We start from the raw sequence: 13,430 nt of genomic DNA, 5'->3' as shown, positions 1-13,430 counted from the left end.
ATCTACAGGATACATATTTTGATTCTCCTTCAATACAAACATCCCCATCATCATCGGTGGGATGTCTGTCAGACACACAGGACCAAATACAGGAGCCACATTCACCTCCTGAAGACCTTACATACCCAAAATTCATAGAAAAAATGGGTACAATTCTACACCTAGAGGTACAAAAAGAAGCAGACCCTAGAGCGGAAACTCTCGGACTTCTAAAGATATTTGATACTCAGGTGGAACCAACATCTCTTCCACCTCAAGAAATTCTACATTCTGTATTACAAAAGTCCTGGGAAACGCCTTATACAACTGCAGCTGTTTCTAAGAAAACAGACATGAAATTTCGTATGAAGAAAGCATCACTATACACTCTACCACAATTGCCTCACGCATCAGTCGTAGTAGAGTCGGCGTTGCAAAGATTCAAGAAAACAAAACTGCACACTACTTTCCCCCCAGGGAAAGACAACAAATATTTGGATGAATTTGGTAGGAAAATATACCATAATTCAATGTTAACGGCAAGAATTATGCAACATCAGTTCTATATGGTGCAATATCTGTATGAGTGTATGCAAGCTATGAAAGGTATACATTCCTCAGTAGCGGAACAAATACCTCAACCTCTTCATGATATGGAAGAATGTTCTCGACATCTATTGAGATCAATCTATGAAGCACATGAAACGTCATCCAGAGCGTCTGCAGCAGCTATTGCAGCCCGCAGACTAGCATGGTTACGTTCAAGTTCCATAAGAGATGACTTGCATGTGAAACTAACGAACCTCCCATGCACGGGCGATAACTTGTTCGGAGAAAAGTTCCAGGACGCAGTAAGTAAATTAAAAGAGGAAGCTCTAGCAGTACAATCTCTAACATCAAATCCCATTTACTCGACTACCCGTCGTTATGTGGGGTCTACCCGTAGACAATCATATGGCAGAAGGCCCTATAGATCTTATCAATCTTTTCGTACGCAGCCATACCCTGCCTACCAACGTCCTGCTCCACAAAATAATACCTCAAATCAACGAAGAGGTAAACCACGTAACCAAAGGCAACAGGCACAACAGCCGACTACTGCTGTAAAACCAACCTCATCTTTTTAGTGATTCAGCCGCCACCACAACATCAAGCTCCTCCAGGCAGAATTTGTGCTTGCCTGAAAGCCTGGGAAATAATAACATCAGATCAATGGGTTCTGGAAATAGTACGTCAAGGCTACCAACTCCAATTTGTAACAAAACCCATCTTGCCTCATCTTTCCACACTCAAGATTTACAATTCCCATCCACAACTGGGGGAGGAAATTGCTTTACTTCGCAAACAACAAGCAATTCGACAAATCCACCCACACCCCAAACTAGCAGCATTTTATTCCCCGTACTTCCTCATACCCAAGAAGTCTGGAGGCCTTCGCCCCATACTAGACCTAAGGGAGTTGAACAAATTTCTCACCAAGGAGAAATTCAAAATGGTATCGTTGAAGTCAATTCTTCCTCTCATTCAAACCAACGATTGGATGTGCTCCATCGATCTGAAGGATGCTTACACGCACATTCCAATCCATCCATCCTCGTGGCGTTACCTGTGCTTTCGCTACAGACATCAACACTACCAGTACAAAGTTCTTCCCTTTGGACTATCGGCTGCACCCAGAGTTTTCACCAAATGCATGATAGTGGTGGTGGCTCATCTCAGGAAACAAGGTATAACCATCTTTCCATACCTGGACGATTGGCTAATAATAGCCTCAACTCCGAATATCTTACAAGATCACCTCAATCGTGTGATACTTTGCTTACAACAACTAGGGTTGGTGATAAATTTTCAGAAATCACATCTACAACCAACACAGCAGTTACAGTTCATAGGCGCATGCCTGGACACTACGTGCAACAGGGCATACCTCCCAGACGACAGAATATCACATTTCCGTCAACTTCTGCACAACTTGAAACATACTCAGAGGCCGTCAGCAAGACAAGTCCTGGTAATTTTGGGCCACATGGCAGCGGCGAATTTCATGGTGCCCAACACCAGGCTACACATGAGACGCCTACAATGGGGTCTGAAACGACAGTGGAAACAGCATTCACAACCATTGACGCAAAAAGTATTGCTGACTGCAGAAATGAAAAAAGATATAGCATGGTGGCTCCTAGACTCCACCATGTCCAAGGGAGCACTGTTCAGCCCCCCTCCTCACAATGCAGTCCTAACCACAGATGCATCTCGCAAGGGATGGGGTGCACACCTCGAGACTTACGAAACCCAAGGGTTATGGACACTCTCAGAACAGAATCTACAAATAAATCTACTGGAACTCAGAGCGATTCGCAATGCATTGCGAGTCTTCCAAGACCACCTGAAGGGACGCAGGGTCATGATCTACACAGACAACCAAGTAGCGATGTTTTACATCAACAAACAAGGAGGGTCCGGTTCATGGCCCCTCTGCAAAGAGACCCTGACAATCTTCGAACATGCTCACAAAAATTGCATACACCTACAAGCAACTTACCTACCAGGAGTTGCAAACACAAGAGCGGACAGGCTAAGCCGCATCTTTCATCCCCACGAATGGACACTCAACTCAGAAGTAGTCCAGGACATATTTCTACAGTGGGGGACACCTTCCATAGATCTCTTTGCAACAGAGATCAATTCTCAAGTTTCCCAATTCTGCTCGATAAGGCCAAGCCAATTCAGGATTGCTCAAGATGCCTTCCTCATTCCGTGGACGACAGGCCTTCTGTATGCCTTTCCTCCCATACCTCTCATAACAAGAACAATTCAGAAGTGCATAGCGGACAAAGCTCAACTGATACTCATAGCCCCAGCATGGCCGAGGCAACCATGGTACAGTTTCCTACTTCGACTATCCATCAAGGATCCAATTCTATTACCGAATCGTCAAGATCTTCTCAGCCAAGATCAAGGAACACTTCTACACCCGCTACACTCATCTCTACACTTAACAGCTTGGAGATTGAAAGGCTCCTCCTGACAGAACAAGGAGTTTCCACTTCAGCACAATTCATCTTGTTACAATCAAGAAAATTCTCAACCAGGAAAAATTATAGCTATAAATGGAAACGCTACTCTACCTGGTGCACTTCCAAAGGTGTACCGCCATTGGACTGCTCCCCGGAATTGCTCATTGATTATCTTCATTCTCTATATGTAGTTGGACTAGCAACATCATCCATCAGAGTTCATCTCAGCGCCATAGGCGCCTATCATAGACCAATCAATGACATTCCTATATCCAATCACCCATTATTGACTCGTTTCATAAAGGGGTTAACACACATTCGTCCTCCGGTATCCAAACCTCCAGTCCCTTGGAACCTCAACATAGTTCTGGAACAGCTCATGCTTTCTCCATTTGAACCTATGGACTCAGTACACATGAAATACCTCACTTGGAAGGTGGTATTCCTGGTTGCAGTAACATCAGCACGAAGAGTTAGTGAGTTACAAGCTTTGGTCCACTATCCTCCATACTTACAATTTCATCAACAAAAGGTAGTTCTACGAACTCACCCATCCTTCCTACCAAAGGTAGTTACCCCATTCCATCTCAATCAGTCAATGGAATTACCAATATTTTTCCCTAAACCTCATGCAAACGATAGGGAAAAGCTACTGCACACATTGGATTGTAAAAGAGCTTTAACACACTACAAAGAAAGGACGAACTCGGACTCCCGTGTTTCTCAACTCTTTGTTTCCTACGACCCGAAGGCTCCTGGACAGCCAGTAGCCAAGCGCACCATCTCCAGTTGGATAGCGCAATGCATCAAATTCTGCTATGACAAGCAGAATTTACATTTACAATCTACTCCTAAAGCTCACCAAGTCAGAGCAGTAGCAACATCCTTAGCACACCTGAAGAATGTGCAACCCATTGACATTTGTAAGGCAGCTACATGGTCATCACTGCATACCTTCACATCTCATTACTGCCTTGACCAGCAAGCAACCACGGATGCGAAGATAGGGCAAGCAATACTGCACTCTCTATCCTCCTGTCCACAGTGACTGCCACACTGTCAATGATCACGTCCAACCACATATGTCATATATGACGTGATCGGGAGCTTTGGACTCCCATGACAGCATGGCTAATTCAGCCCTGCTATCGACGGGAAAAAGCAAGTTTGCTTACCGTAAACGATGTTTCCGTAGATAGCAGGATGAATTAGCCATGCTGACCCACCCTCCTCCCTGGCAGTCACCTAGTCTTCGACTACACTACAGCTTAATTACAGACTGAGGAGAGTCCGTTACTTTCCTGCGCGGGAACATACGCGCAGCCGCAGAGAGCAAAGCTCTGTTCTCTGCTTTGACAAGCTCCGCCTCCCGGGCCTGATTGACAGATCCCATGACAGCATGGCTAATTCATCCTGCTATCTACGGAAACATCGTTTACGGTAAGCAAACTTGCTTTTACTTTCCTTACTAGCAGATGGAGATAAAGGACACACCTTCTTCAGTGACATCATCACTGGTTGTTACCATGGTACAGGTCCAGCAAAAGCCAGTATTTTATGTCAAAACCATGAAGGAAAAAGAAAATGACTCAAAAATAACTGGTAGATAACATGAAATAAACATTTATAAAGGATCCTCCTTCAAGAAAATACTATCTAAAATGTTTTTGATTAATGAAGAGGAACAAGGAAAAGAAAAGTAAACCTCAGTTCTCCTCTACATAAAAACAATCAATTTTTGTAATCTAAGGTACACAGATATAAAAAAACTACATAAGTCCAACTTTTTGGGAGGGTCCAGGACTGGTATAGCTGGATTCAAGAAAATGAAATTTTCAGTTAAGTTAAATTTCTTGTTCCTTTTTATCCTGTTATACCTTTCTAAACGCATGGGAAGCACCAAAGCCAGTTAATCTAGGAGGGAAGAAGTGAGGGGCGATTTGAAAACAGGGAGCACCAAAAGCTGCAACCTTCCTCGCATGTATATCCAATCTGTAACACTTTGTGAATGTATGCAAAGATGACAAGATGGCCACTTGGCAAATATCGTCTGGTGAAAGATGTCGGCTCTGCCCAGGAAGAAGCTTGAGCTCTCATTGAACAAGCCTAAAAGACTTCTGGAGTTTGATGGCCTTCCGATAGGCAAGCTGAAGCAACTGTTTCTTTAATCCATCTAGCCAAAGAAGCCTTGGAAGCTGCCTCACAATACAATCTATCAGATTTTGGAACAGATTGGTAACTTCCAAATATCTAATAAGTACCTGACAGACATCTAACAACCAGAGATATTTTTTACATTAGAACATAAGAAACATAAGAAATTGCCATGCTGGGTCAGACCAAGGGTCCATCAAGCCCAGCATCCTCTTTCCAACAGAGGCCAAACCAGGTCACAAGAACCTGGCAATTACCCAAACACTAAGAAGATCCCATGCTACTGATGCAATTAATAGCAGTGGCTATTCCCTAAGTAAACTTGATTAATAGCCGTTAATGGACTTCTCCTCCAAGAACTTATCCAAACCTTTTTTGAACCCAGCTACAGCAACTGCACTAACTACATCCTCTGGCAACAAATTCCAGAGCTTTATTGTGCATTGAGTGAAAAAGAATTTTCTCCTTAATACTCTGCCTGTGAAAATGCTGGAATAGAAATTTATTGGTTCAAGTCAAATTGAGAGATTATTTTTGATAAATAGGAAAGGACTGGACAAAGAGAAATGGAATCAGAGTTGTCATAAAATCCAAGTGAGGTTCATAAAAACAAAGAAACTCCTCCCAGAGGTTCTTTCCTCTAATTTCATGGAGCGCCTGCGCCATATTGAGATGTTCTTAATACCATTCTGAGGTAGAAAATCTCTGTTTTTATGATGGCTTATTTGATATTTACTTTGTATTTGTGTTATTTTTCTAGAATTTGTAATGCTTGAAGCAGGCGACAATTGGTTGCCAAAACATTGGCCTTTGTCGTGATCTTCAGATGAATGCCTACAGTTCTTTGTGGTGTTGTCTACATTATGGGGTAGATTTTTAAAAACGGCGCGTTCGCATACTTTTGTTCGCGCTCCAGGCGCAAACAAAAGTACGCTGAATTTTAGTAGATACGCGCGTAGCTGCGTGTATCTGCTAAAATCCAGGATTGGCGCGCGCAAGGCTGCCGATTTTGGGCAGCCGGTGCGCGCCGAGCCGGAACCCTCTTTCGCCCTCCTCTCACCTTCCCCTCCCTTCCTCTACCTAACCCACCCCCCCGGCCCTATCTGAACCCCTCCCCCCTACCTTTGTCCAGGGATTTACGCCTCCCGGAGGGAGACGTAAATCCACGCTCGCCAGCGGGCTTGCTGGCGCGCCGAGACGCAACCCGGGGGCGGTTCCGGAGGGCGCGGCCATGCCCCCGGACCACCCCGGGCCGAAACCACACCCCCGGGCCCACCCCCGAAACGCCGCATCCCGCCCCCAAAACGCTGCGTCGATCGGCCCCGCCCCTGACACACCCCCGACAAAAAACCCCGGGACTTACGCGACAAAAAACCCTGGGACTTACGCGAGCAGGGCTTTTAAAATACGCCCCCATATGTTGCTCTTCTACACAAGTTGCAAGATAAGTAGAAAAACTATTTGGAAATTTTTTTAAAGAATTTTTCTTTATACGTATATTTCCTCTCTTTTTTGTGTGTTCTTGCTTTGGATATTCTTTACGTAGTAATTTCGGCAAGTAGATATTTAAACCTCACATAACGATAGCCAAATATAAATAACAATGATGTGAGGAGATAGTTTCAAACCAAAGTCTTGCGTTTTAAATTGCTAGGTGCAATGATAAGGGGTTCCAAGACTAGAATCAACAGGTCATCTTTATAGTTAGATATTTGCCAATGATATTATCACTGTATTAGTTTCATAAGCTTAAACACTGTAGTTCCCCGACATGGTCAGGTTTCGCCTGTCGGCTTCTTCAGGAGGGACTTAGCTGTCAATGATAGAAAATACATAAACTCAGAGGGGTATATTTTAAGAGGTGCACCCGATTTTATAACATGCATGTTTTAAATCGGAGGTCGGCGTGCGCAAGGGGGTGCACAATTGTGCCGCTGGAATGCATTTACCGCCATCCTCATGGGCCCTGGTGCATGGTGATCACTGGGTCAGGCATCGTCGTTGCACATCATCGGTGCAATGGTATCACCAATGGTGGGGGCATGCCCTGGGGCTCAAGGGTTGCCCGGAGGTGGAGGAGGACCCATCTGGGCAGGATCAGCCAGGAAGAGGTTAGGCCACGAGTGGCAGATGGGAGGGCTCAGGGGCAGGCTAGCCTGTACCTGGGAGCCCGACTGGGCACAATTCAAACTAGGGGGAGTGACGGGGGACTAGAGCGAGCAGCACGGGGAGTCTAGGCCTGGATTGGCCCATTGGCTGTCCCTTTTGCTCCTGCTCTGCATCCCTCCTACCCACCTGAATTTAGGATGGATTCCATTAGTATGTTTACTGTTATTTAATTGCAGTGTTTGATTTTATGTTCATGTCACAGCTGGGGTACCAAGTCGGAAGGAGTTTCTGATTGGAAACAATGCACTGGACATGGTGCCATTATCCAGCTATCTGCTAGGGGGCTGTCTGCCTCCAGGGCCAGATTGGCCTCAGTGGGGCAGCAGACCGGATGCCCCCATTAATAGGGCAGTCATCTTGCTTGGGTGTGGCGGGTGACCAGAATTCCCACGGAGGATACCTTACAAAAGGACTGGGCTTTGCTTGGCTGCAGCTGGCCCCGGGTCCTGAGGTGACATACTGCCTGCTAAAAAAAAAAAATGGGCTCTTGGTAGGTTTATTTGTTATGGCACAGGTATTTAAGACTGTTTTAAATATTTGTGAATTCAATAAAGCTGCAGCCAAATTTTACTCCAGCAAGGTATCTGTCTCATTAATAGAGCTGGGGCATGTGTGGTGACGTTGCTTTTACCTCCCCTGTTACATGGTGCCTGGAATGCCCTTCTGGAGGAGGTAGTGAAAACCAAAACAGTGAAAGAATTCAAAAGGGCATGGGATAAATATTGTGGATCCCTAAAGGCTAAAGGATGGAAAAGAAGAAAAGAAGGCATAGAGTAACTTGATGGTGCAGTGGTTCTTATCCTTAACCAATAAATCTTGATACTGTTGAGGCAACTCAATCATTGCTCTCTGCTTCAATAGCAGGGGGAAAGGGGGACTTGGATTTGTTCAGCAACCAAGGGCCCTGACTTTTATGGTCTGGGGAAACAAGTATGGGGGTAATTTGCTAATGTGGTGGTTACTACCCTTAACCAATAAGACTGATACCTTTGATGCAACTCAAACATTGCTCTCTGCTTCAACAGCAAGGCATAATGGGAAATTGGATTCAACAGCAATCAATGAGGGCTAGTGTGGGAAACTGATAAGCACAGGGGTAACGGGGAATTGGATTCAAACAGCAACCAATGAGAGCCCTGACTTTTATGGTCTTGGAAACAGATAAGCATGGGGTAATCTACACAGCACTGCAGATACTGCCATAAGATTACTGGGCAGATTGGATGGACCATTTGGTCCTTTTCTGCTGTCATTTCTATGTTTCTATGTTGCGATGAGCTGGTCGCAGCTACGTGAGTTATTGGTTTTGACATAGAATATATGCTGGTTTCATATGTCCACAGATAAGCAAATCTTTACTTCTCCTTTTTATTATGAATCAAGATATGATTATGCACAGGAAGAAAAAGAAACCAATTATGTATTTTAATGCCAATAAAAGCAGGGTGGATAATTTTGATTAGCTTGTCATGCAAGTAACTGATCTAAATCCAAAATCAAAATACTATATGTATAAGCAGAAAGTTAACAGATTGCCAGCTGTGTTCTATGGGTCACCCATCCTGCATGGATGCGAAAATTTTTAAGTCTGAAAGGGGGTGCCTATTCCTGGTAAGCTTTGGATAAGACCTGATAAATTCCAAGATAAGGCAAAGGATGCAAGATATTCCTATATTCAACAAGAACATTAGTTCAGCTTGTAGCTACTCTCAGTTATATACCCCAATTTCAGAATGGATAAGTTTTCCATCACAGGGATAGTGCACTAGCTGTGGGAGATTTTGCCTGTGAGGCCTACTGCAGCATTAAAGTTAAGTGCCATAGTTATCAATAGGTTTCACTGGGAAACATTTACCACAGACAAATACATTTTTGGGGGTAGAGAAATAATCCCCAATACCATCAACATTACTGATTAATAATAATAGGAGAGGGTCCATATTTAATCACAGTCTAGATAGCAAAGTTAGCCGGCTAAACTTATCTGGCTAACTTTGGAGGTAGTTACAATACTGGAACTGCTATCTTAAAGTTATCTGTCTAACTATAGCCAGCTAACTGTAGGACAGCCCTTTGGCCTGACTCGAGGGAGGATGGGGCTTCCTCTCGCCGGGGCTACTTTGAGGACAAGGCGGTAAGCGCCGTGGCCAACCTGAGCCTGGCACTGTGCGAGGACAGAGATCGGTGATGGTGCTTCCGAGACTTCCCATGATGCTCGGCCCGGTCTTTCCCCAGAGCCAAGGATGACAATCCAGAAGTCTGTGACTTGGAGTCCGACACAGGCCGATCCCCAGTGCCCTTCTCACCTGAAGGCCCCGGGAGAGGAGTGGCCACCGAGGGATCGAGGATGAACAGTTCTCCATGGTCCTTGGGCATCGATGGCATCAATGCTGGAGTGAAAGGATCAGACTTACCCGATCCAAAGACCTTCTCCAGCTTGGCACGACGGCCTTTTGGGGGTCATCTGAGCACACAGGTCGCAGCCTTGAACATCATGCGATGCCCCTAGACACAGGATGCACACTTTTATGTGGATCCATTAAGGACATAGTCTGGAGGCACTGGTGGCACCAATGGAAGCCAGACGTTGCCATGAAGTGTAAAGAAGCCCGCAAAGTCTCGAAGACTGGCGGACACTGAAGGAGAGGAAAAAGCTCACCAACCGACAAGAAAACAACCGGGGAGAAACGGAGAGAGACCCAGCACAGAAAAAAGAAAGTGAAAACAACCACTTCATGGAACGTTTCTCACAAAAAAGAGCACAAACTCCACCACCACGAGAAGACAGCTCCAAGGAAAAGAGACTAAAGAGAGACCACGCATGGATAGTGGCATGCTAGGCATGCTCAGTGTGCCAGTCAAAGTTTCTAGAAACTTTATCAGAAGTTTTCCATGTCAGGCTCTGGACTACCATCCTGCTTGTCCTAAGAGAAAACATGCTTTCAGCTCTGGGTGCGTGAATATTATGAAATACACTCTCTCCTGCTACCACAAACACGGGTTATGCTTGGTGACAGTTTCCTACTACTAGATACATTGGACTTAGGCTTGGGATAGTGAATACATCCCAAATACAGCACATGTAAGATTTTTCCCTATCAGCATAAGCAAATTAAAGATTTTCAAACCAAAATGGTACTACTGCTTTAACACAGAGACCATTAATTAAAATGCTCCTGAGTCGCGGACATTTTAATGTCACTGGAAAAATAAGAAAATGCAGTTATCTTGTACTTGAGGGCTATATTTTTTTCAACTCTCCCTTTATATTGAACTTTAATTTATGGATGAGCTATATTTATAGAATTTTACTGTGTTTTCAGGCAGAGCCGTTACTGAGGGTATGAATTACCTTCTTTCCTGTCATTCTTTCCCATTAAAAAATCCTCGGTGTATGGTGTCATATCCAAACGCAGAGGGAATGAGAAGTGTGTGTTCACTTTCTCCTTCATCATAGTGACCATATTAAATGTATATCGCATGGTGTTAAAACTTAAGATGCGAGGTAATTTCTTAAAACAAGCCCTAAAGAGAGAAAGAATCATTCAGATTAGTAGAAGTCACTTATAGAACTAATTCCTGCTGGCCATCTTTCCAAGCTTCATGATTTTATTTTCATAAAGCAATTAAATGAAACAAAATAAATGCACACCTGAAACAAAATTTGGGGCAAGTCATTTGTAGGTTGACACTATTTTCCATTAGCATGAATGGTCCTAAATGTTATACTTTTGAACATTCAAAATAATTAAACATTTTGATAATTTTTATATGACATTAAAGAGACAAGTAGTCAGTCTGGGCTCATGAGTTCTGCATTTGCATTCCATAAATGCAAGTCTAGCTTTTACGTTAAGGGATCTAGGCACTAAAGTGTGTTAAAATTTAAATAGTTACATAAGTTACCTGCTGATATTAGTGCATGACACACTCAGTCAGTTTGGTTTTCAGGATATTCAGAATGAATATGCAGAAGATATTTGCATACAAAGGAGGTAGTGCACATTCACTGAGGATATCCTAAAAAGCAGACTGGCTGGGTGCATGTCAAGGAATGGTTTGAAAACCACTGATTTAACAACAATGTACAAAAATAATGGGGATGAGATTTTGATTCTTTACCAATAGTAGGGGTTAGGGGTACAGGGCTTAGCATGGAAGACCTAGATTAAGTTTGGGGGGAGGAGGTGGGCAAAGTGGCATATGCTAATGTGGACCTTCTGACATGCAGTTAATTTTTCTGCCTTAGTACATACTGCCTTGGTACAGTCATTGTCAACACTTAGCGAGGTCATTTATTATTATTAATAAATGTGGAACACGATAGTGTAACCATCACTACGTTAAAGAAAGCATGATCATGGTTATGCTGCTGCATTATATATTTCAGATTCCCTATGCTAACTCACCCAAAGAGAAAGGGCTGATTAGCAAAGGGAACCCTGCCCCTTCCCCCAAAGTAAAAAAGGGCATCTCAACCTAATCTCCACTCTGTCTTAATTAGGCTTTATGGGACCATACCCCTCCCCCACCCGCATGAACATCAAAGGGTCTTCCAGTCTCCCATCTTTTGATGATTGATAGTGAGGAGGGATGCCTGGAAGGCCCTTTAATGTTCAGGGTGGGGGTATAAGTGATGGGCCCAGAGGATCAAATTTGAGTTGGGGCGAGGGCAATGGCCTATGTCAGGGGTGCTCAATCCAGTCCTCAGAGCCCCTCCCAGCCAGTTGGGTTTTCAGGATATCGTTAGTAAATATGAATGAGTAATATTTGCATACACTGGAAGCAGTACATACAAACAGATTTCATGCATATTCATTAGAAATATCCTGAAAATCCAACTGGTTGAGGGGTCCCCAAGGACCAGTTTGAGCACCCCTGGCCTATGTGGACTATTACCAGGAAAGTTAACTACACCTTCTGCTTTAGTATATCCATATCAATACCTAATAAGGTCATTTTAATATTTTTTTTTAATGTAGTCTTTTGTCTGAATGCTAGTACCATCTGGAAACCAGCAGCAGACACTAATGCCTAATAGCACATATGCCCCTAAATGTTACACTTGAACATTCAAAGAAGAAATACATTTGATATTTCCTTTAGTGCTATTACTCTTATTTCATACTTTATATGAAGCTGGGTATCCTAATAATCTGCTTGCAGTAATTCTCTGTCCAGTTAAAAATATTTCAAAGAAACTGGTAAACTGAGCAGCAGATTGATATTAGGACAGCCTGGAGAGGGTTTTCTCTCATAATTTTGTTTATACACATTTGATAGTCTGCCTTTTTCCATAAGCGGCCTCAAGGCAGATTACAAAACAAGTTTTAACTAACAAACTGTACAGTACATTGGTTGAAAGCCTTTTCCAATCACAGTTGAATCAAATTTACAATGGACAGCATTGAGAGGCCAGGAACTAACACATATTCCTTACTTGACAGTTCATGGAGATAGGTCAGAAAGACTGAGTGTCTCTGCCAAGAAGAGTCTAAAGGAAGGTGTGACCAAAGAGCCAAGGTTTAGCTTTTATCCTGAAAGTGATGTAAGATGGCTCAAGGGGTAGGGGGTAGCAGTATCTTGTTCCAGATGTTTGAAGCATAACAACTAAAGGCACAAAGTTTCATGCAGGATAGTCTAGCTGAAGTTAGAGGAAAGGAGACAAGAGCCATTTGGGACAATCAGAGTTCTCTTACCTTTTCTCAGCCCGTACTTTCTTTCCACAATGAGAACATGTATACATGTTGTCACCTTCTAAGGTATCTTTAATAGTAACTTCATCCAATGATTCCTGTACAAGAGCCATACAGAAAGAGATCAGAAAGGATGTATAACATTAGACTGCCAAAATACTTTTGTTTAACATTTGAAAAGGAAGCATAATAGTTCACATGATGTCTTTTATTATAAGAACATCTATATTGTGTTACAAAACTTTTGGGCACTTTTCAGCCTTGCATAATAAAATGTGTATGCTTATCAGCTAAACAGATACCAAACCACTTACATTTCTTTGCATATAAGATATTCACAGGATTTGTACTTTAACATAATTACAAAATACAAACTACAATAATATGGGTCACAATATGTGAGGCCATGTGACAA

The 13,430-nt window shown here is 43.2% G+C and overlaps 1 protein-coding gene across 1 annotated transcript in view; it reads right to left on the bottom strand.

Moving 5' to 3' along the window:
* The window catches only part of USP34 (ubiquitin specific peptidase 34), a 1,009,100-nt gene that overhangs the window by 325,571 nt on the left and 670,099 nt on the right, over positions 1 to 13,430 (bottom strand). Inside the window, exons 47-48 of the mRNA XM_029593702.1 lie at positions 13,019 to 13,113; positions 10,672 to 10,844 (exon numbers count right to left, since the gene is read on the bottom strand). Of these exons, the coding sequence (XP_029449562.1) occupies positions 10,672 to 10,844; positions 13,019 to 13,113 (268 nt within the window). The remainder of the gene's footprint in view (positions 1 to 10,671; positions 10,845 to 13,018; positions 13,114 to 13,430) is intronic.

Source organism: Rhinatrema bivittatum, chromosome 3 (genome assembly GCF_901001135.1).
Source record: "Rhinatrema bivittatum chromosome 3, aRhiBiv1.1, whole genome shotgun sequence".
Lineage (NCBI taxonomy): Eukaryota > Metazoa > Chordata > Amphibia > Gymnophiona > Rhinatrematidae > Rhinatrema > Rhinatrema bivittatum.
Note: the sequence above shows the minus strand (reverse complement) of the source record. Positions and strands in the feature narration are given on the sequence as shown.